Source organism: Nicotiana attenuata, unplaced genomic scaffold (genome assembly GCF_001879085.1).
Source record: "Nicotiana attenuata strain UT unplaced genomic scaffold, NIATTr2, whole genome shotgun sequence".
Lineage (NCBI taxonomy): Eukaryota > Viridiplantae > Streptophyta > Magnoliopsida > Solanales > Solanaceae > Nicotiana > Nicotiana attenuata.
Window position 1 is genome coordinate 67,211 of NW_017671679.1, and position 25,390 is coordinate 92,600.

The following is a 25,390-nucleotide window of genomic DNA, read 5'->3' on the forward strand; positions in this document are numbered from 1 at the left end:
AATTTGGCTGAAGAACTTAAGAAGCTGACCACCAGGATCTAAGGCGTTGAAGGTAGTAAAGGAATTGGGGGGCTAAACTATGAAGATTTATGCATACAGCCCGATGTCGAACTGCCCGAGGGGTACAAACCTCCCAAGTTCGAAATGTTTGATAGTACAGGGGATCCCAGGGTTCACTTGAGGACATACAGCGACAAGCTGGTCGGAGTAGGGAAAGATGAGAAGATCTGCATGAACCTTTTCATGAGGAGCCTGAAAGGAAATGCTCTGTCTTGGTACATTATCCAAGACCCAAAGAAGTGGTCAAACTGGGTCAATATGGCGTCCGACTTCATGGATAGTTTCAGGTTCAACATGGAAAATGCACCGGATGTATTTTACATTCAGAATTTAAAGAAGAAGCCCACAGAAACGTTCCGCGAGTATACCACTCGTTGGAGATCAGAGGCTGCTAAGGTTCGACCTGCTTTAGGGGAAGAACAGATAAACAAATTTTTCGTCCGGGCTCAGGATCTGCAATACTATGAATGACTGATGCTGATCGAGAACCATAAATTTTCTAACATCATCAAGTTAGGAGAAAGCATTGAAGAAGGTATCAAGAGTGGTATGGTTACTAATTTTGAAGCTTTACAAGCCACCAACAAGGCTCTAAGTCCGGTGGTACATCCAAGAAGAGGGACGTAAGTGACGTAATGGTTGCACAGAGAACCAAATCACCTATCAAATGCCAAACCTACCCGATATCTCCACTTACATATCAAACCACTCCAAATTTCCATACACCCGCACCTTCCTACCAAACTCCACCACCTACCTATCAATCGCCTCCACCTCCTACATACCAACCTGTTTCACCCCGATATTCCCAACCCGCAAACGTCTACCAAGCTTACAACACTCAACCATCCCACTATCAATCACCTCCCACTCGCCAAAACTTTCCTAGACCTCGACCAAATTTCGACCGCAGACCTCCCAAACAGTATACCGCCATTGCCGAACCAATCGACCAGCTGTATGAAAGACTCAAAGCTGCTGGTTATGTCACCCATATCCCTGCCAAAACCCCTGAAAACCCTTCCCAATGGGTCAACCCAAATAAAACCTGTGCATACCATTCTGGCATGAAGGGGCATACCATTGATGAATGCCGCTCCCTGAAGGACAAGATCCAGGCTTTGATTGACAACAAGATTATCGTGGCAAAGGAGCCTGCTCTGAATGTCCGCAACAACCCTCTACCAGACCACAAGGGCGGAGGTGTTCATATGATTGAAATAGAGGATGATTGGGATCCCAAAGGATCAATTGGTTTAATCACAGAAGGTGACGATCCAAAGAAACCAACAGTCACCCTTAATCCGATTGTAGTTCAAATTCAGCCTTGTGAAGATGCCGAGGTGAACATGTCCATACCACTTGAGTTTGAAACACCAGCCTCTGCAAAAACGCCAAAACCAATTGAGGTCGAGTTTGGGTCCCCAAAGGTGCCTGAGCCATTTGAAGTTGTTGTATTACCTTCCAAGGCAAGGGTACCTATTCCAGTAGCAATGACAGCCGTAACACCATTCCGCACAAAAGCCATACCATGGGACTACACAGCCGAGGCAAGAAGGACAGGGAAGGCCAAGTTCGGGGAAACCATTGCGGCATAGGGTATGACAAGAACCGGCAGGGTTTATACCCCAGAACACTTGGCTGAGTCAAGTAAGTAGACCTCTGGTCGACAAGCCATCATTGAAACCGGGCCTGATGATCTCTGGAGAAAGATACAAGCCAAGGAATACTCGATCATTGACAAGCTAAACAAAACACCGGCTCAGATCTCTATCCTGGCTTTGCTACAGAGATCCGATGCACACAAAAATGCCTTGTTGAAGGTGCTGAGTGAGGTATATGTACCAAGCAACATCACTGGAGGAGAAATGGAAAACATGGTAGGTCAAGTGTTGGAGAGTCACAAAATGACCTTCCACGAGGATGATCTGCCACCGGAAGGATTGAGTCACAACAAGGCATTACACATCACTATGCAGTGCAAAGATTATTTTATTACCAGGATCCTGGCCGATGGAGGGTCCAGTCTCAATATTTGTCCGTTGGTAACACTCAGACATTAGGAAAAGGGCTGCATGAAATCAAGGATGGGGACATCAATGTTAAGGCTTTCGACGGTTCTCAAAGGTCCACTATTGGGGAAATTAGCTTACGGTTGCAAATGGGTCCTACTTGGTTTGATGTTGATTTTCAAGTGACAGACGTGCCGGCATCTTACAATCTACTGTTAGGACGACCATGGATTCATGCCGCCGGGGCCGTGGCATCAACACTACATCAGGCAGTGAAATTTGAGAGGAATCACCAGGAGGTGATCATTCATGGTGATGGTGGTAATCCCATATATAGTCGCCAGACCATTCCAGCAATTGGAGGAAGAAGAAGAATAGGTGGGGAAACTTACCACCACATCGAACGAGTCGACGCCGTCGATAAAGACAAATGGTGGGACAACAAAATTGAAAGCATACTGAATTGGAGCGGGTATGAACTTGGCAAGAATCTCCAAGGAATCGCTAAGCCCATCAAGCTCAAGAAGCATGGCACCACCTTCAGATTGGGATATGAGTATACCTGGAAAGAATTAAAGGAATGGTCGCCACCCTGGCGCGGTCCTTACTATCCATTGGAGCAGCCGATACCCCATTTGGAGCAGACTTTTCAACCAGTCGAAGTCATCTATGGGTCAGAAGAAGAGGAAGCATTAGCAGCAATGAGGAACTTGATGATGATATGGACTGCTGTGTCATTTTTGAGGAGGAGGGGGAGGAAGGCCCTTCCATACAGGCTGTGAACAGAGGAGCACGCCTCAACAACTGTACCGTCAGAACCACCAGAGCCCGGCGTGCCTCGGGGTAGCAAGGCTGAACAAAGCGCCACGCGCTATTTTATTTTACTAGTTTATTTTCCTTTCGACTTTTTATTTCTCGCAAGAAAGAGCTCCAATGTTCAAAACATTTATGGAATTTATTAAAGTATTTCAGTTTTCTTATAAATCTTTCTCTTATTATTTTTCTCTCATTACTTTACACATATAGCATTACTATTACTTATCTTGATGAACCAATGACTGTGACATGCAACGAGACAACGTAACAAACGGACATAGATTCAGAGGAAGATGATATACCGGAAGATATTGTTAAGGAAGTCGAGAATTTCGAGAATAGACCTAAGTCCAACTTGGACGAGAGTGAGATTGTTAACCTGGGAGATGCAAAAAACATCAAAGAAAAACGAATCAGCGTTCACTTGTCACCGTCAGAGAAGAAAGAATATACAGAGTTTCTAAGAGAGTATGAAGACATATTTGCCTGGTCATACGACGACATGACTGGTCTAACACTACTAAAAAATGGTTCTATTGGAACAGTTATTTGGTAACGGTTATAAAACTGTTACAATAGATTATTTTTTGGGACGGTATTAACCGTTCCAATAGAGTGAAAAGGCTTTTGGTACACTTCTGAAGAAAAACCGTCCCAATAGGATAGTAACCGTCACCATAAATTAAGCTATGAGGACGGTTTAATGAGGCGATACTATACGGATATTTATAGGAACGATTTTTTGAAATAAAATATTTATGGGGACGGTTTATTTTTCCCTCCCTGATTTCCCTCCAACATATTTATCAAAATAAAGTAAAAATAACTTGTGACCCCACAAAAAAATTAAATTATACTATAGGGTTATAAATCATAAAACCTTCGTCTCTCATCCCAGTATCCTAGATAAATCCGCCTTCAAACGTTCGTGTGTCTAAGGCTTAAGTCGTCTCTCTCCTCTTCAAATCGCGACGAACTGCTTACTCCGACGAAGCAATTCCGACGAAAGACAACCATTTCGGCTAATATAAGCGAATCTCAGATATAGATTATCGGTATTTCTCTGTGTTCGTGGTTGTTCGCTTTCGCTATTGTTTCGTCGGAAAAGTATTTCGCTGGAAAATTGTTTCGCTGCTTCTTCTGCTTTCTTTCTCTCGTAAGATTTCATCTAAACCCATTAATTTACTATGTCCTTTGTTTGCATTATATTATTTCCAGTTTTTGATTTCATCTAAAACTGGAAATTTTTTGATTTACATTAAGGGCTTTCTTATTATTTGTTGCTACTTGACTCTTCGTGTTATCGATCACATTTTATCTGTTAGTTTTATGTGTTGTTACTGTCTTCCCTGTTGCATTTGCCTAATTTCCATGAATCTAGCCCCTGATTTCATGCTGGAAGCAATTAACAATGCTTAGTTCTTTCTGTAAATCTAGCTTCGAGAGATGCATGTTGTTGTTGATCTGCTGTAGTTGTTGCTGCTACCATTCTTTTGTTCTTTCTGGGAATAATGTGTTTTGTTTTCTCTATCGAAATTGAGTCCAAAACTTGTCGAATCGACTGAAATTGTTAGATAACAGTTGGAAGTTCATTGGCTTACTTGGGATTCAGTTGAAAAACAGTTGAAAGTTCTGTTTTGAAAGGTTTGAGTTTCTGATTTTTTGAGTCTTGAACTGAACTTCCTTCTTGTTCTACTATGAGATCGCTTCTGTGGCAGACTGAATTAGACTCGCATAGAGCATGAACTCAAAATTCTAAGTTCCAAGAACTGAAATCCAACCACAAATTAAGTTTATCTTAATGGCATTGGAGCCTACTGTAAAGGCATTTGCATCTGAGTTTAACTTTATGTATTAATATCGCATTATCTGGTCACCTAAAAGATAATTGCAAGTAATCGTCCTTAAGAAGTAGGAATAATAACCTGAAAAATTAGGCTGATAATAACCTGTTACAATATGTTAAAATACACATCCAGTGCAACTAAGATGTATTCTAGTAGTATAAGTTTTTGGGTGTTAAAGGAGGGTGTTGAGTTTAAACCAAACAAAATTGTCCACTAGCTAGAAACATCTGCCCAATCGATTATTTCCTTAAGTGTTTCGACAATTAATTCATGGAGACCTCATATGTTATTCTATTGTTTAGTTAACAGAAAGTAGTTCTTTAATTTTTATTTTCCTGAAAGTGCTTATATATGCTGAATCTTGGTTGATTTATTTGGTTGTCCTCATATGCAGATACCATGACAATGCATTTATTAGCTCGCGAGCGTTGCACATTATCAATAAGTTGAATACTTCTGCCACATACAGATTACTGGAGTCTTCTTTGGTCAACAGGTAAGAAGATTTCCTGAGGCAGAAACTCTAAATTTTCAGCTGCAGTAAAATTATACATGTTATTGTTTTATATCAGAAGAATATGCAAGTCTTTAAGTCTATCAACTTAGGATTAGAAGGCCCATATTCCTTTCAGATCATCTATGGAATTTGTTTGATTAGGAGAAAGGGATTTGACGAATATGACTAGATTAAGTTACAACATCATAACAAATAAACTATAAACATAAAATTACTGTTAAATTTTGCAATAGTGAAATCCATATAATTTTGACAATAAGTGACTTTTTTCTATCTTTCTTATTATTCGATTTTTTTATTAGGAGTATATAAACCAATTTTATACTAGTTGTTTTGGTGTTATGTAGGATAAAATTAATTTAATGGACAACGGAGATAAAAGGTGGATGGGCCTTCGAAGGTGAACTGATGAGGACATACAAGGAGTGAATAAATTTCTTGATAAAGCATTTGAACGAGCTTCTCAAGGAAATCAAATATTATGCCCTTGTAAAGTGTGCGCTAATTGTTTTTGGCATCATAGGAATGTGGTGGAAGATCACTTGATTGTTAATGGTTTTGTTCATGGATACAACAAATGGGTTTTCCACGGGGAAGGATTTTCCTCGGAAAGACTCGATGCCCAAGCAGTAATGATGAAGGTTCTGACATGTATGATGATATTGGTGGATTACTTCATGATACATTTCGAAATGTCGAGGATGATTTGGGACATGAAGGAGTGAGGGATGGACCATCAGAAGATGCAAAAAGATTCTTTAAATTAGTAGAAGAAGGGAAAGAAGAATTATATCCAGGGTGTGAGAATTTCTCCAAATTAGGTTCGGTTGTACTTGTTTAAATGCATTCATGGGATGAGTAATGTGGCATTCACAGACTTGTTGGAGTTGTTAAAAGAGGCATTTCCATTTGCTCGGCTACCCGAGTCTTTCTACAAGGCTACAAGCATGATAAAAGATTTGGGTCTTCATTATGAAAAAATAGATGCATGTCCTAATGATTGCATGTTATTTTGGAATGACAATGTAAATGCAGATACTTGTTCTGTGTGTGGGTCTTCTAGATGGAAGAATGTTGTTAATGTCTTGACTAATAAAAAGACCAAAACCCCTGCAAAAGTTTTAAGGTACTTTCCATTAAAGCCTCGACTTCAGAGAATATTCATGTGTCCCGAAACAGCTGAAGCTATGAGATGGCATGCCACTGAACGACCGAATGATGGAAATATAAGACATCCTGCTGATGGTGATGCTTGGAAGGAATTCGACTCCTTGCACCCTGAATTCTCTAGCGACCCTCGCAATGTTAGATTGGGTCTTTCAAGTGATGGTTTCAATCCGTTTCGAACAATGAGCATTTCCCATAGCACATGGCCTGTTATGTTAATGAACTATAATCTATCGCCTTGGATTTGCATGAAGCCAGAGTATATAATGTTGTCAATGATCATCCCAGGTCCGTCATCTCCAGGAAATGATATAGATGTGTATCTACAACCACTAATTGCTGAATTGAAGGAACTATGGGAATTCGGTGTAGAAACATTTGATGTCGAATCCAACCAGATGTTTCAAATGCGTGCAGCGTTAATGTGGACAATTAGTGATTTTCCTACACTAGCAATGCTTTCTGGATGGAGCACAAAGGGAAAATTTGCATGCCCCACTTGTAATCATGGCACATGTTCTCAATATCTCAAGCATAGTTGTAAGATGTGCTACATGGGTCATCGGGCGTTTTTGCCTCCTGAACATCCATTTCGAAGAGATAAGAAATCATTTGATGGTAAAGAGGATCATAGACTTGCACCTACTCCTTTGTCGGGTATAGAAATCCTCGAAGAGTTGCGTGAATTCAAGAATGTCTCTGGAAAGGGCCAAAAGAAAAGGTCTCGGGTTAACAAGTGTCCATGAAAGAAAAGATCCATCTTCTTTGAACTACCATACTGGGAAACTAACAAATTGAGGCACAATCTTTATACGATGCACATTGAGAAAAATATATGTGATAGTATTCTTGGGACATCATTGGAGATAGATGGAAAGTCAAAAGATCATGTAAATTCTCGTTACGATTTGCAAGAAATGGGAATACGAAAAGAGCTTCAACCAATACAAGATGTTGTAAGTGGAACAATTTCTTTGGCTAAAGCTTGTTTCTACATGAATCCAGAAGAGAAGATGCGATTTTGCACCGTCTTTAAAAATGCCAAATTGCCAAAAGGTTGTGCCTCGAATATATCACATTGTGTGCATGAAAAACAGATGAAAATATCGGAGTACAAGAGTCATGATGCTCATTTTATAATGCATTACTTGCTCCAAGTTGCTGTTAGAAAATCATTACCCAAGAACGTTTCTTTGGCATTGATTAGGTTGCGCATTCTGTTGTATTCCTCTAGTGTACAAAATCCTTCTCTACTCCGTCAAAAGCTATTGTATTCCTCTCTCTCTCTATATATACAGTTCAATAGCTTATGCCTTAACTTGTTAATTCCTATGACAAGGATACTAATCCATTGAATGGAACACACAAATCCCACGCCCATTCTCCATATGAGGTCCTTCATTCCCCACTCTAACGGTCTATTTGGCACGACGCAAGTCATTTTTCATGAAAATATTTTCGATGAGGAAGTTATTTTCTGGTGTTTGATTAACAGAATCAAAATGGTAAAATGACTTATCTCACTTATGATCACGCTCCAAATAACACTTGGACAATAATATTAATCTTTAGTACTCAAAATGTTCATAGAACACTCTCCGATTTGTTAATATTACCATATTCTTTCTCCAAAAAATATTTTTCGTTCCCTAGCCAAACACTGAGAACATTTTCCATGAAAAAGAACATATTGTTTTCATGAAAAATGACCTTCGTCGTAGCAAAAACACAAGCCTTCAATGAAGTTTTTCAGGTTTCTAACTTGATGTTTCTAAACCTGTTTCAGGCTGAAGTATTGGCAAAATACAAGCCAGTGGTGAATATGACATTACTAGCAAACTAGCAAATCTCATTTGTTTTCTGATAATTCACTTCCTCGAGCTGAGAATTTTTCCTAGATCAAGCTTGAGATGTAGTTTAAATATACTATAGGCGTCCTCACTTTTATAAGATAGTTTCCACCAGCTTTCAAGATCTTTATGCCAAAAAATTTATGTGATTGATGTCATATATCCTACTTAAGCTTCTTATCAAGTTTAATTTCTAATGTTTCTTTAGACGAATATAGAGGTTCTGTAATCTCTTGTTGATAAAATTACTGATAAATGTAAGAAATGTGATTGGCTTGAATTTGATATGAGAAAGTACACTTATTAGAATAGATTTGATTGTTCTCTCAAACTATTTCTAGCAACCAAACAATACTCATCTTCTATCCTTTTTTTATAGGATAGTTGAAATCAGTATGCACCGTGGACTTTCTGGCACTGTTGTCTCCGGGCACTTGGATATAAATAATCATTATTCCTTCTCTTCTTCTTTCTTTAAGTTAGCCAACTTTTATTTGGTCTAGCAAAGATTAGGACGGCAAAGAAAACTTAGGAGCAGCATCAAACAATTTGAGAATGTGATAACCAACCTGTTCTATTCCATTCTTGTATGTAACCACTTCCTGCAGTTTTCAACCACTGACCAGTTAACTGTGTAGGAGTAATAAGAGCAAAAGTTGATGGTAATGGCATGTAACATAGCTCCAGAGACAATAATGTAGAAATCTGTTGGTATCTCATTTTGAATAACAATGTCAATTTTGGTGGAAAGTATTCTGCTTGTATCTCGGAAACCTGTAAGATCAAAAGACAAAGGACATAGCATAGTTATGTGGAACTGTTTAGGTTAAACATTCTGCTTTTCATAGGCAGGTAAGAGAATTCATCTGATTTGGATATGCACCACAACAAGGATAATGATGTTTTGAGCAGGTTGAAAATTTTGGGATGGTCCTATTTACAAAGGAAACTCTGCCAAAAATTTAAGAATTTAGAGCGTTTGAAAATTTTGGAGTTATCAAATTGGTCATTCAATTACTTTGTGATTCAATTATCTTTTAAAAAATTTATTTAATTATTTCTGGTTGTCTTTTGTAGGTGCACCGATTGCGGAAGAAAGCAGTGACGANAAGAACTTCTTTGAGAGCGAAAGTAGGATGTTTTGAACCCTCTTCGAATACTTCAAATTCTATACAAAAATTGGAGGAGAAGATACAAAGAATGGAGGAAAAAATTGAAGAACAAAAGGCAACTATCCGTCAAGAAGTTGTTGCAGATGTCCTTGCACGACTTCAACGTTCAGGAATTGATATTGATGCTAACATTATTCTGGCGGCATTGGGTGATAATTCATTGGGAGAAGCTTCATCTGCTCAGCAAACAACATTGCAACCAATCTGTCGTCCATCTACTGGTATCGATAAAGAAGGCCAACTCATTCCAGGTATTAACTCATTGAAAATTTAATAATTTTTGTAAGATCTACTGTCTTAGTTTGGTACTTCATATGCGCATTTTGTTGTATTCCTCTAGTGTACAAAATCCTTCTCTACTCCGTCAAAAGCTATTGTATTCCTCTCTCTCTATATACAGTTCAATAGCTTATGCCTTAACTTGCTAATTCCTATGACAAGGATACTAATCCATTGAATGGAACACACAAATCCCACGTCCATTCTCCATATGAGGTCCTTCATTCCCCACTCTAACGGTCTATTTGGCACGACGCAAGTCATTTTTCATGAAAATGTTTTCGATGAGGAAGTTATTTTTTGGTGTTTGATTAACAGAATCAAAATGGTAAAATGACTTCTCTCACTTATGATCACGCTCCAAATAACACTTGGACAATAATATTAATCTTTAGTACTCAAAATGTTCATAGAACACTCTCCGATTTGTTAATATTACCATATTCTTTCTCCAGAAAATATTTTTCGTTCCCCAGCCAAACACTGAGAACATTTTCCATGAAAAGTGACCTTCATCGTAGCAAAAACACAAGCCTTCAATGAAGTTTTTCAGGTTTCTAACTTGATGTTTCTAAACCTGTTTCAGGCTGAAGTATTGGCAAAATACAAGCCAGTGGTGAATATGACATTACTAGCAAACTAGCAAATCTCATTTGTTTTCTGATAATTCACTTCCTCGAGCTGAGAATTTTTCCTAGATCAAGCTTGAGATGTAGTTTAAATATACTATAGGCGTTGTCCTCACTTTTACAAGATAGTTTCCACCAGCTTTCAAGATCTTTATGCCAAAATTTTTATGTGATTGATGTCATATATCCTACTTAAGCTTCTTATCATGTTTAATCTCTGAAGTTTCTTTAAACGAATATAGAGGTTCTGTAATCTCTTGTTGATAAAATAACTGATAAATGTAAGAAATGTGATTGGCTTGAATTTGACATGAGAAAGTACACTTATTAGAATAGATTTGATTGTTCTCTCAAACTATTTCTAGCAACCAAACAATACTCATCTTCTATCCTTTTTTTATAGGATAGTTGAAATCAGTATACACCGTGGACTTTTTGGCACTGTTGTCTCCGGGCACTTGGATATAAATAATCATTATTCCTTCTCTTCTTCTTTCTTTAAGTTAGCCAACTTTTATTTGGTCTAGTAAAGATTAGGACGACAAAGAAAACTTAGGAGCAGCATCAAAAAATTTGAGAATGTGATAACCAACCTGTTCTATTCCATTCTTGTATGTAACCACTTCTTGCAGTTTTCAACCACTGACCAGTTAACTGTGTAGGAGTAGTAAGAGCAAAAGTTGACGGTAATGGCACGTACCAGAGCTCCAGAGACAATAATGTAAAAATCTGTTGGTATCTCATTTTGAATAACAATGTCAATTTTTGGTGGAAAGTATTCTGCTTGTATCTCGGAAACCTGTAAGTTCAAAAGACAAAGGACATAGCTTAGTTATGTGGAACTGTTTAGGTTAAACATTCTGCTTTTCATAGGCAGGTAAGAGAATTCATCTGATTTGGATATGCACCACAACAAGGATAATGATGTTTTGAGCAGGTTGAAAATTTTGGAGTTATCAAATTGGTCATTCAATTACTTTGTGATTCAATTATCTTTTAAAAAATTTATTTAATTATTTCTGGTTGTCTTTTATAGGTGCAGCGATTGCGGAAGAAAGCGGTGACGAAGACCTTACCTGAGTGTTGTTGATCGTTATTAAACTTTCTATCATCATGTTCAAAGATATTTTGGTTTAGAACTTTTTGTATGCAAACTCATCTATTTTGACTTTTGAATTGTTGATCAAACAATGTATTCACATTTTGTTTTTGTATATGAGTAATGCTAGTTGAATATTTTAATTTTATTTTGTGGTTTATATAAGTTATGAGTTAAAAAATTTCATTGCATAGGAAAATATTCCTCATTTTGCTTCCATAAATATCAGAAATTCAATTGTGAATTGTTGCAATAGAGCATATAACCGTTCCAGTAGACCAAAGCAAATAATAATAGCATCCCCTAATAAACGTTGCAATATGTAACAATATCCGTTGCAGTAGGGTACTCATAATTGTTCCAATATCACAAAAACTATTGCAATATATCATCAAAACCGTTGCAATAGACTTAAAAAATCGCTGGAATAATTATACCACAATGGTTTATAACCGTCCCAATAGAAAATACAATCGTTCCCATATAGAGCACTGGTAACAGTACCGTAACCGTTACAATACCCCCTATATGGAGACGGTTTTGAAACCGTTACAAATAACCGTTCCAATAGACCTATTGTAACACTGAATCCCGGAACGCCTCCAAATCCGTTCCGATAGCCCTATAGGGACGGCTAGTGTATCTATTGCCACGGTTTTGGAAGGGTTGCCATAGACCTAATTTCTAGTAGTGGGCATGCAGCCCGACCCAAAAGATATCCTCACAACACAGGCCCTCGGCCTTACTCAGTCAAAAATCACATATGCCTCTCGGGCAACAGTAAAATAGTATTTCTCAGCCCAAAACATCATTTAAAAATCATTTGAGTATTACAACAGAGTAAACATGGCTGAGTTTTGAAAACGGTGAAAATAACATGACTGAGTTCAAGTATAAAGTCAAAACAGTGAGGAAACATCAACAACAATCCCCGAAGGGTTCAAATAATTGGCACGGAGCCCAAATAATGATGATAGTAAAATAAATTTCAATCAAATACGCGGTAAAATCATCAATCCGGACGGACCAAGTCACAATCCCCAATAGTGCACGACCCCACGTTCATCATCAAGCGTGTGCCTCACCTCAATATAGCACTACGATGTGCAATCCAGGGTTTCAAACCCTCAGAACATCATTTACAATCATTACTCACCTCGATCTGGTCCAAACTATAGCCCGCGATGCCCTTGCCTGCACGAATCAACCTCCGAATGCTCCAAATCTAGCCACAATCAGTACATAACCATTAAAATATGCTAAGGGAGCAAAGCCCACTCGAAAATATCCAATTTACATCAAAAATCCCGAAATTGCTCAAACCCGGCCCCCGGGCCCATGTCTCGGAACTCGATAAAATTAACATCAATGGAATCCTCATCCTCTCACGAGTTCATACATATCAAGAACATCAAAATCGGACCTCAAATGGCCCCTCAAATTCCCACTCAATGGTCTCTTAATCCCTAACCCTAATCCCTCAATTTCTTCCTTAATTTCCACTTATGCCATGATTAAACAATGGAAAAATGATCATAAGCATGAGTAATGAGGCTTAGGGAACTTACCCAACTGTTTCTCTTCGATTCTCCCTTGAATTCACTGCCCTAGCTCACTTCCCGTCTTCAAAAATGGAGAACTTAGCAAAATTTCACGAAGGAACATTATATACTTACTGGCCCAGGTATTTCCGCACATGCGGTCCCATTACCGCTTTTGCGGTCCCGCTTCTGCGACTATTCCACCGCATCTGTGGTCTTCATTAAAATGACAATTTCCGCATCTGCGGTTTTACACTCGCACCTGCGCTACCGCAGGTGCACCCACGACACCGCTTCTGCGGTTCCTGAAGGTTTTCACATTGGCCGCATCTGTGGCTGCTTTTCCACATATGCGGCATCGCAGATGCGGTTACCCTTATCGCTTCTGCGGTCTCTGCTCGCCTGACCTCTTTTCCGCTTCTGCGATTGCTCTTCCGCACGTGCGGCACCGCACCTGCGGTCCCCAAACCGCAGGTGTCAAAACACCAGCAACAGCAAAACTTCAGCAGCTTCTAAACTTCAAAATGGTCCGATTGACCACCCGAAACTCACCCGAGGCCCCCGGGACCTCAACCAAAGGCACCAACATATCCAAAAACCTTATTCAAACTTGTTCCAATCTTCAAAACACATCGTATAACATCAATTCACCCAAAACACATCGGATTCAAGCTTAAGTTTCTAAAAGTCTTCCAAAATACGCTTTTGATCAAAAGCCCAACCAAACCACGTCCGAATGACCTGAAATTTTGCACGCACATCCCAAATGACATAATTGAAGCTACTGCAACTCTCGGAATTTCATTCCGACCTCTATATCAAAATCTCACCTATCAACCAGAAAACGCCGAAATCTTAATTTCGCCAATTCAAGCCTAAAGCTACTCCAAACCTCCAAAACTCATCCCGATCACACTCTTAAGTCATAAATCACCTCCCGAAGCTAACCAAATCATAAAAATTCCGATCCGAGATCATATACAAACAAGTCACATCTTGGTCAAGCCTATCAAATTTCTAGCTTCAAACTGAGAACTGTTCTTCCAAATTCATCTAATTACCCTGAAAACCCAAAACCAACAATTACATGAGTCATAATACACCACACGGGGCAAGTCATGCCTGGGAACTAACGAACAAAGAGAAAAAACTCAAAACGACCGGTCGGGTCGTTACAATTTGAGGTCTAACTCCCCATATTTCAATAATCTTAGGTTTTTCCCAAAATTCTCAATTCCACCATGAAAACCCTAGATTCTAGGATGAAATCTTGTAAAAAGAAGTAAGGAGTAAAGAAAATGAGTTAGAAATCACTTACCAATGTTTTGGAGAAGAAAGGTTGTTTGAAAAATCGCCTCTTATGTTTTTGGGGTTTTGAAAAATAAAAAATAACTGAAAATCCCGTCTAAATATACCCCTCTCAGACCCCCTGTGCGAACCGCAGAAAATCGAGTGCGGCCGCAGAGCTCTCCCTGTGGACCAGTGAACCTGTGCGGACTGCACAAAATCGAGTGCGGCCACACAACCCCCACCGCGCACCTCACAAAATCTCTTGCGGCCGCAAAGGCCCCTTCCGCGATCGCACAAAAATCCTTGCGGACCGCACAGGCGGGTTCAAAGATCTGCAACTTCTCTGAACCTGCAACAACTGTGTTTTAAGCCTAAGACATCCCGGAACTTACCCGAAACTCTTCCAAGCCCTCAGAACTTCAAACCAAACGTGCATACTAACTCAAAAACATCATATGGACCTACTCGTGCAATCACATCATCAAATTAACATGTAACATCATGAATTAAACCTCAAAACTCAACATTTTCATCAAGAACTTTCAAAGTTCATAACTCTTCAACCGGAAGTCCAACTCATGTCAAATAAACTCCGTTTTTCACCAAATTTCGCAGTTATCTTTCAAATACTATAACAAGTTTGTACTGGGCTCCAGAACCAAAATACGGGCCCGATAACAATGGTTTCAAACATTAGTTCTTTTCTTCATTTCTTAGATAATTCGGTAAAACAATTTCTTTCAAAAATTGATTTCTAAGGCTTGGGACCTCGGAATTCATTTCCGGGCATACACCCAAGTCCCATATTTTACTACGGACCTCCGGGGATCGTCGGAACACGGATCCGGATCCGTTTTCTTAAAATATTGACCAAGGTCAACCATAATAAAATTTTAACTCTAGAAATTTCTATTTCTCATATTTTCACATAGAAAGCTTTCCGGATATAGGTCCGGACCACGCACGCAAATCAAAGTGAGGTAAAAAGGAGGAGTGATGACCTTTTGGGTCATCACAGGATCACAAGAGACAATGTCAAGATAGTGCATCTCAATAAGGACATGAGGATATAATCAGGTTTACTTTCTTAACTTCACTTATTATTTATTTATTTATCTATTATTACTACCCTTTGTGTGGTTTTTTATGATGTCTAACTTATATAAACGATACGATAGACATTTCACTAAAATGATGATCACAAACTATAATATGCTTACATGTTATCATTAGAAATAACATATTTGTGAATGTTAAAGTGTTATTGTTTTGCCAAAAAGGCAAATCTATGTATCACGCGTAAAATCATGTGGAATTTACTAAATAATATGTGTAGGAGTATATTATTTAAGAGGATATATCTATACGTGAAAGTTGATATGTTTTGAGATTATGAGACTGTCTAGATAGTTGTGTTCTTTCATTAATAACTAATTTTAATGAAATTACTTGGCCGTTTGGAAAAGTTCTTTTTTTCCATATATTTCATAGCATAAATATTGTTAAGAGAATAACCATGCATACATCGATTTGTTAACTCTTAATGCGTTTCTACAATCATTAGGCTATTGTTATTCACGAGAAGAATTTGTTTAATTGATTGTACGGATAGACGATTATATGCGAGAAAAGTAATCAACATTTATGCTCCATAATAGCTCAATATTTACTTAAGGAGCGAAATTTGAATCTATTATACTATTTCATATCCACATAAACTTGTATTTTATCTTTTCATGTATAATTATTTAGTCTTTTTCTTAAGTTTAAATATTTACTCAGAACTATGTTCTAATAATAACGGTATTAATTTTACTAAAATTGCGTACTACGTACATAACTAGGCATACACGTGCAACGCACGTGACGAGAAACTAGTAAAAACAAAATACATCGTCAAAAAGAAATTAGATTGTCTTCTATCCTTAGAAACATATACTATATAACATAAATATAAAAGTAAACTATCTTTCAAGAAATATTCTATAGCGAGCAACACATACAATGTACGTTCATTAATTAGAATACCATAATTTTTTTTGTTAATACAATGGATAATGTATTGTAAGTTACAAAGTTTGTTTTGGCAAAACTGCTATCGAGAAACGAAAAATTCAAAATCATATCTATAAGTAAGGTACTCTCTATTTTTCATAGACATAGTTATTCACTCAAAAGAATTAAAGACCTCATTTATGTAGACCAAATAATCACAAGATGTTTAAAGATAGGTCGCTAAACTCTCCATTCTACTTAGTGAATAAAATTTATGTATGCATCGTAAAAACGGTGGATGAACTCATGGAGATCAGGTGCAAGATCTAACGAAATTAAGCCACTCCTACAGGATTTTGTATTCATGAGTTAGAAAAGAAACTCAATTGGTAATATAATTTTTATGATGCTAATGATGTTGCCTTTTCAATTGCAGATTTTACGTGAATTTAACTTTTCATGCTTATTGTAGCCATGATATTTTTTATTTTTTATTTTACATGTGAATGAGCTATTCTCTAAGATGAAAAGAAATTAAAATGTTAAATATGCTGTCCAGATTTTAGAGAGAATGGCTATGTCATATTCACTAAAAGAGAAACCTAAGGTTTTCGTTTAATTAGAAACCGATAAAAAATTAGTAGGTACGTGTTTTTGAGCATATTCGATTATTCAAGTTAGCTGATTTCCTCTAATCTTTTTGTTATTATTTTGATTAAGGTTAAATTCTTTAATTCTTTAGAATTTAATTAAACAGTTGTTAGTGATAGTTTATATGAGTCCACCAAACTATAGAGTACCAGGTCCTCTATGAGTTTCCACTGAGAATACTAATAAAACAGTAAGTAAATAAGATAGGGAGTTTTACGTGGAAAAATCCCTGCTCAAGGGGATAAAAAATCACGACCTACACCGGTAAGATTTCAACTTCACTATGAGCAACTTTTAGATTACAACCTATGCAATCTAGGAATTAAACTCTTAATCCCTCACTAACTCGTAATACACCTATTAAAAGCCACTTTGCAATACAACTATTATAAAGACTTCAACTCATGACTAACTCTAGTCACGACACAAATACAAGGGGTTTATGGTTTTACAAAGGGGTGCCTAAGCAACGCTTCTAGCTAAGCAATTTAGGAGTTACAATGAAGAATAATTACAAAGTTACAACTCAACTAAGGACAACAAAATACTAGATTTAGGAACTGGTCCGTAGTAGCGTTTAACTTTGTTCTTGAGGCTCTTGAGAATTAAATTAGCTGTCGCGGAAGACTTGAATGCTTGAAGTGAATTCTCAAGTGTTCAAGTGATGTTTTTGTTGTAATACTCTTGTTAATGCACCTTTGATGACATCACTTGAATGATGTAAGCACTTGATTGGTCAAAGGACAAGTGACTGCAGAACTGTGCTGCACTGTGAGCACAGTTTATGTGGCAGTCACTTTCCAGCTGTACACAGTTGACTTTCGTACTACTATCAGGGACACACAAGGGATCAGGTCCCTGAGTTGGTTCTCTGTCTTCTACATTTGCAGCAGTTCACATTAGCTGGAGTCCTAGCTGGAGTCCGTTGATTAGCAATGTATACCAAGTGTGTCAGGTTCTCTATTTGATTCTTGACAGTAAATTTGTTAGATCATCAAAACGTAAGGCTAAGACATTGAAAACTCATCAGTTAATTTTAGTTATAGTAGAATGTTAACCAGTTTTTTTATTATTCTTGAAAGAAAATTAAACAATATATACAAATTACAAAGAATAAGTATTCAAGACAACACAAATGAATCAATATGGATATACTTACAAAATAAGAGAAGAGTATGAGAATGAAGTGAAATCACAAAGTTTAATAATTATTTCTTTCAAGCTAATAAATATATCATTTATGTAAAAAGAAAACATAATAGTAAAAATACTACTACTACTTACGAAATTTCATTGCATAAGACTACCATGAAGTAGGAAAAAAACTTATGAAGATTGGAGGACTACATTTGTTGAATTATATATCTTACATTTGGTGATCAATTTAGATTTAATTTTTTCAACGTTATTACGATTAATTTTAATTATTTTATCGCTTATGGAAAAGAAATTACAACAATAATAACAACTACCCAGTATAGTCCCACAAAGTGGGGTCTGGGGAGGGTAACACGTACACAGGCCTTACCCCTACCCGAAAGGGCAGAGAGGCTGTTTCCAATCGACCCTCGGCTCAGGAAAGAAAAGGAAAAGGAAAAAGAAAAACAAAAAAGCATTAGTGACTCCAGCAGAAATCGCATAAATAATTATCTAAACATAAAACCATAAATTAAATGGCATGCAATAATATCGACCAGTAACTACCATAAGGGGGCACGATACAGTACGCAAGTCATCTATGGAGAGCCCTACCAAACCCCACCTAGCCCCGGAAATGAAGTACGAAAAGTTCTAGAAGCACCTATCCTACAATCCTGATACTAGACCTCCAGACTTTCCTATCAAGGGCCGTGTCCTCGGAAATCCGCATTCTTGTCATGTCCTGCCTAATCACCTCTCCCCAATACTTCTTAGGCCTCCCTCTGCCTCGACTCGAGCCAACCACCGCCAGCCGCTCACAACTCCTTACCGGGGCATCAGGGCTTCTCCTTCGCACATGCCCGAACCACCTGAGCCTCGCTTCCCACATCTTCTCATCCACTGGGGCCACCCCCACCTTCTCACGAATAACTTCATTCTTAATCTTATCTAACCTGGTGCGCCCGCACATCCACCTGAGTATCCTCATCTCCGCAACCTTCACTCTCTGAACATGCGATTTCTTAACCGGCCAGCACTCCGCCCATACAACATGGCAGGTCTAACCACAGCTCTATAAAACTTCCCCTTGAGTTTCGGTGGCACTTTCTTGTCACACAAGACTCCTGATGCAAGCCTCCATTTCGACCACCCCGCCCCTATACGGTGAGTGACATCCTCGTCGATCTCTCCGTCCCCTTGAATCACCGACCCAGGATATTTGAAAATGTCCCTCTTGGAGATGACCTGAGATCCAAGCTTCACATCCCTGCCTACTTCGCTCGACTCGGCGCTAAACTTGCACTCCAGGTATTCTGCCTTAGACCTGCTTAGTTTGAAACCCTTAGACTCGAGAGTCTGTCTCCAAACCTCCAACCTCTCGTTAACACCGACCCTCGTCTCGTCTATCAAGACTATGTCATCAGCAAATAGCATACACCATGGCACATCCCCTTGAATATGGCGTGTCAGTGCATCCATCACTAAGGCAAATAAGAAAGGGCTAAGCGTGGATCCTTGATGAAGCCCCATAACCACCGGGAAATGGTCTGAGTCGCCACCCACCGTCCTAACCCTAGTCTTAGCTCCATCGTACATGTCCTTGATCGCTCTGATGTAGGCTTCCGGCACGCTCTTCGCCTCCAGGCACCTCCATAGCACCTCTCTTGGGACCTTGTCATACGCCTTCTCCAAGTCAATAAACACCATGTGCAGGTCCTTCTTCTTATCCCTGAACTGTTCCACCAATCTCATGACAAGGTGGATAGCTTCTGTAGTGGAGCGGCCCGGCATGAAACCGAACTGGTTCACGGATATTGACGTCATCCCCCTCACCCTCGCCTCAACCACCCGCTCCCAGACTTTCATGGTGTGACTATGGAAAAGAAATTAAGAGACAAAAATTTATCTCTTGCTCTTACCGTCATAATTGAGTAATAAAAAAGAAAAAGAAAGTTGCACTTTTTGTTATACAAGGAGTTAGATTTTGTCATATTCTTTTCCTACCATGAGATAGGAAAGTTGTGAAGTCTCAGCCTTTGTTGCATAGAACTTCTTGTCTCATATGATTTGTGTAGAACCCTAATAGACTAAGGTGCAGTCAAATATTTTCACATAAGTATTTGACTTCTTAAGCTAAAGCGATTGGTACTCATTTGATTTTGTTCGTAACAATTTTAGTACTTTTATTGTTAACAACCGGACGTGTTGCAACCTAGGAATCACCAGGCAACTCTTTCGCTCTATAGGAATCGGGGGAGGGGACATAGTACAATTCTTCTCGGAGGAGGGTTGTTATTTTCATCCAGGCAAGAAAAAGTCTATGGAAAAATGTTGTATATATCACAAATTGTTTAAATAAAATGAACGAAGTCCCAAGGACTAGAATTGGAAATTAATAACAAGAAATACGACATAAAGTCACTGGCAAAATTCCTAATATCAAATTATTTGTCATAACATGTTCTCACACAAGGATAAAAGCAATAAAGGAATATAGGATGTCTTTTCAAATTAAGAAGTATCAAACGCATATCATCGTAATACTAACATTTTTGTACTTCATAAAACAAATATGATGTAGTTACAAATAATATTAAATAACTTTTTTGATATGATTAGTAATAACGTGCGACGCACGTTTATAGAGACTAGTTTTATAAAAGAACAGTTGTTTCTTCGTTTCTCAAACCTATATAAATTAAAAAACACCTTTGACCCGTTATATAAAAAATAGCTTTGTAGTATTATTAGTTCGAATATTGGAATTTGCTTATAAAGATGAGTAAATTTGGCCGGGTCGGTTCGGGTCGGATGTGTGACTGAGTTTCTATGATTTGCTTATAAATTATTTTAATTAGTCCGAAAATATAAAAAAAAAATCCATGTGAACTGCCAAGTCAATAATTTTCTATCGAAAAATAAATAATCGGATTAAGTGGTCATTAGAGTGTAATAGGAATAGTTGAGTAACTTTGTTGTTACAAATGAAAGAAAAGTAATTTTCATCTATAATTTCATATAGTTCATTGACTATCTAAGTAATGGACTCCATAACTTTTTACAAGAATCCTTCTATCATTTGATACCAAATCCAATGTGAAATCTATCTATATATAATAGGAGAGGCAAAAGAAGGATAGAATGACAAATGGCATAACATTAAGTTGACACGTGTAAGTTTTTAGGACAAATCTCCAACTTTGTTGGAGTTTCGAAATTTTTTTTAAAGGTATTTTTTTTTAATAATGGCAGTTTTTTTTTTCAAAAAGATAAAACTTTATACCTGGCAGTTCCTGTCAATTAAACTGCCCAACTAAAAAAAATAAAAGTATTTCGTTCTCCCACGTTTCTTTCTTCCGATTCCAATTCCAAAACTTTTAATTGGAACTTTATTTTTATACTTAATATACTACTTAATACTTTGTACACAAATATAAGAAAAAAAAAAGAAAAATGAAAATAAAATAACCCTGAAAATTAAGTACACAACTGCATAATTCCCAAACGTGGGATTCGCATAGTGTACCTTCACGTTCTCCACTTCTCCTATCTTTTCCTACACACAGTAATATTTACGTGTTTTGTTCTTCCAAATTCTTTTCCATTTTCTTTTACTCTGAGTATATTCTTGCTACACAACCTTGAAGTATGATTTCTAGGAGCCGAGAGTTGGAGAATCAGTCAAAGGTGGTTTCTCTCCTTGGATTTAGCAACCGATTGCAATGGATATCATAGAACCTTTGATGATGATGATAATCTCTTTTGAATTTGCTGCAAAAGAAAAAAAAAACTAGCAGTTAGTCACAACTCACATATATACATACAGTTCAAGTCGGACAGGTATACATGAAAAGTTATTCCTCAAAAGAGGTTTCATTACATATAGATGGAGGTATGGAACATTATATTTATTGACAGCACTGATGTAAGAATCTTAACTCCAGCATATAATTAAAGACAGGTGCAGGACAAGTCGAAACACTCACAGCTCAAGTCGGACAGGTATACATAGAACATTGTTCCACAAAAGGAGTTTCATTATATATCAATGGATATATGAAACATATGAATTTGCTTCAAAAAATTGTTAATAGTTTGTTATTGAAGAACCTATATTTTTTTTACTAAAGTTCAAGGTGCATTGTGCAGGAAAAGTCGGGCAAGTGCAGGAAAATCTAGAAATCTCAGGTTCCGAGTCTTTCCAACTTTTATTCAGGCGAAAGTTTTCAGGTAAACTTTTTTACTTGACTTCTTTTAATGGAAAAGAATGTATACAAAAAATCTTTATTTTCTGATTATTCTCATTACCACTGCTAACTACATTCCTTTAAGGCAGATATGGTGAATGAGAAAATTATACGCATAATTGGTCTTGAAATAAAATATAAAAAGTTGGAATGAAGAGTAACGTCTTTTCTACTGAGAATCTTTTGCATAATGTCTAAACTAATAAAATGATCAGTATTGTTAAGATATTAAGTTCTCAGCATAGAACTTTACATGTTAAAACAAAATACGCAAGCAACTTGATTTTACTTGATTATCAAAATAACGCTTATGTATACAGTTGGACTTTGATATAACTGGCAGTACGATTACGTAAGTTTCTTCATTTCTTCTGTTTATGTGGTTGGTGATATTATGTTTCCAAAATATTAGAGAAATATCTTTAAATAGGTGGCAGTTGTGAAGGATCTTTCTGTCACGTGTGCGATTCTATTCGAAGTATTATTTTTTATTATTATATCATATTCAATCGGAACTACATATACGCAAAATTCATACTTTTATATGCTTTGCCTAAGAAACTTTCGAGAATATTATATACCTCTTTTGTTCACCATTATATTGAAAATAATTCCTCCTGCAAATACAATGGGGATATATATCACATATATCCAAAGCAAATGACAATGAAGGAAGATACATAAAGTGGAAAGTCACATCTCCAGCATCCTCTGTGTACTCATGTATGTTAATAGAAAAAGTGATTGATGATAGAACCATAAATATCCGTTTGCATACAATGAAATCTCTCATCAAAAGTTTGAAATAAATCAGACAAATAAATTGGTCTTCAAATATAAGTGAGTATATCTGAATTCTCAAAAAACATCAAACATAAGGACATTGATACATGCTGCAATATAAATTTTACTACTACCTGGATATAAATAGCATATCAACTAAAATAGTGGTAGAGTAGAAAAACTAAAGATAGTGACTTGATCATGATCAATCAGTGAATTATTATACCCTCCCCCTTAATTAGGTTTAAGCAGGTGGCGGGGACGTAATTAAGAAGAGTCGGAGAAGGCTTACCAATATTGCTCCTTTGTATAATTATAGGGAAGTCTAGAATCAAAGGAACTATAGATATTTCAGGATAAAACTCTATCTTTAGTGGAAACATTCAGATACTTACAGAATATGTAATTTTGTAGTAATAGAAATCCAGATAGATGATCATATTAATACAATATAATTCATACACTTTCCTGTACTCTTATGGGGAATGATTGCACACTAACTTAATTTTGTGCAGATGTAGCACCTTTTTTTATGCTGATTACTGACTATAAAAACTTAAATTACCTATAAAATTGTATTTATGTGCATGTAGCGAGTATGCGGGCTGTTACTACTCTCTTCATCTTTTCTTGCATATGAAATAAGTCTCTCTTTTGTTCTTTTTTTTTCCTGATTTGCAGTTAAAAGATACCTAGGGTCAAGACAAATCTTATAAAATACCCCGAGGGTTGAGAGTCGATTGAGCCTAACCTACATGAATTGAATTTTTAAATGAGATAAGGTTAGTAATTTGATGCATGGTGGCACTGAGTAATTTTTTTGGTCTTATTTTGTTGATTGAATTTCCTGACTTTAAATTCTATTATCTAGGTTTTGAAAGTTGTCTGACCCTAATGATGGTAAAAGAAGGTGTAAAGTATTCTGGCCCATATTCAAGATTGTAGATAAGAGGAGTGATATGTTTATGACCTTTACTATGGATGTAATGAAATATTGTACGAGTTCTGTTTGGAACAAGATTATGCAGATCGCAACCTGATTGAAAGATGGAAGAAGGTGTTTGGAAGCAACATCCTCTACAACTGAAAAAATATGTCAGTTTCTTATATTTAATTCTTTCCTATTTGTTGTGGTTTGACATGGAGCATGGATATGAGCATCTCTGCTGCTAAGATTGCATACAACATCGGGATCACAACTTTGGAACTAGTCCTAAGCTCCTCAGGGAAGTTGTTATAATATAGTGTGTACATTGTGGATGACAAGGTTGTTCAAGTGGGGTATTTTCTCATAACTCCATGTTATAAGGCCTGATTTTTCTATTTTGAAAGACTATATATTTGTCGTCTTTATGAATTTTCAAGACATAGAAATATTTCTTTGCGGCACTTTAGCTGGTATTACATGACTTACTTTATTGAAGTTATAAAGAATATTATTGGACTTAAAAAATAACGGTATGTTTCTTTACCGTTTTTTCTTATGATTTCATTGTACGAATACTATTACATTTATATGTTCCAAAAATAATACTGTAGCATTTTCATGTTCTTATGAAAAAATATATTTATTATTCTCCGCGCAACGCGCGGGTACGAATACTAGTAAATAAATAATACACGAATTAGCTATATCGGGGAAAACATCCAAATGACAAAATTGTCCTTCTGCCGAAGCCTTCTCTTCATATATGCCCATGGGCAATTCCAAGGCTGTAACTAGAAATAAAAATTCTCCAGTATAAAACCAAATAATGTTTTAGATTATACAATGTATGTCCCATTTTAATACTATGAATCAAACATCCACTAAGTAATGCATATGCACTAGATAATACAGGAATTATTAATCCTTATATTGCAATTTTTGTCTGATAATCTCTGCATTAACTATCTGCCAACTGAACGACCCCTTGTGGAAGAATTGACGCCCTATAATTGTCAGAACAACAGCTGGATAATGTAAGATAATTAATTCGTAACCATAGCAGAGATTAAGACACAATTATACAATCAATCTAGAGTTAGAGTCTAAGGAAGTGTACCGTTAAACTCCATGTATTCAACAGCGACAGCAAACGGCGATTAAGCCTGAGACAAACTTCCACAATCCACTAGCTACGCACAGCCCGGAGATCTTGACTGATGGGATGTCTACCGTTACCACGTATTCAAGAGGCAGAATACACTAGGGTTTTCTAATAGCTAGGGAAAGGGGGGGTTGGCCTCTATTTATAAAGAGTGTCTACCCTTCACACGCCAATAGTTTTTGGGCCTCACTTATCCACACACAAT

General features: G+C 37.1%; 1 protein-coding gene and 1 pseudogene across 1 annotated transcript; both read left to right on the forward strand.

The window, feature by feature from the left end:
* The first annotated feature begins 5,829 nt into the window (after positions 1 to 5,829).
* On the forward strand, positions 5,830 to 7,165 carry LOC109209654. Its single transcript, XM_019372966.1, has 2 exons — positions 5,830 to 6,073; positions 6,129 to 7,165. Exons 1-2 carry the CDS (start codon positions 5,830 to 5,832, stop codon positions 7,163 to 7,165), a joined length of 1,281 nt encoding a protein of 426 aa, XP_019228511.1.
* Positions 7,166 to 21,951: 14,786 nt separating this feature from the next.
* LOC109209655 lies at positions 21,952 to 25,287 on the forward strand (annotated as a pseudogene).
* Positions 25,288 to 25,390: the final 103 nt, after the last annotated feature.

Bases quoted from the DNA above. Each gene is read 5' to 3' on its own strand.
- LOC109209654 (XM_019372966.1), top strand. From the start codon at position 5,830: ATGGGTTTTCCACGGGGAAGGATTTTCCTCGGAAAGACTCGATGCCCA. The intron at 6,074-6,128 runs GTTCGGTTGTAC...TGGCATTCACAG, and splicing joins TGAGAATTTCTCCAAATTAG to ACTTGTTGGAGTTGTTAAAA.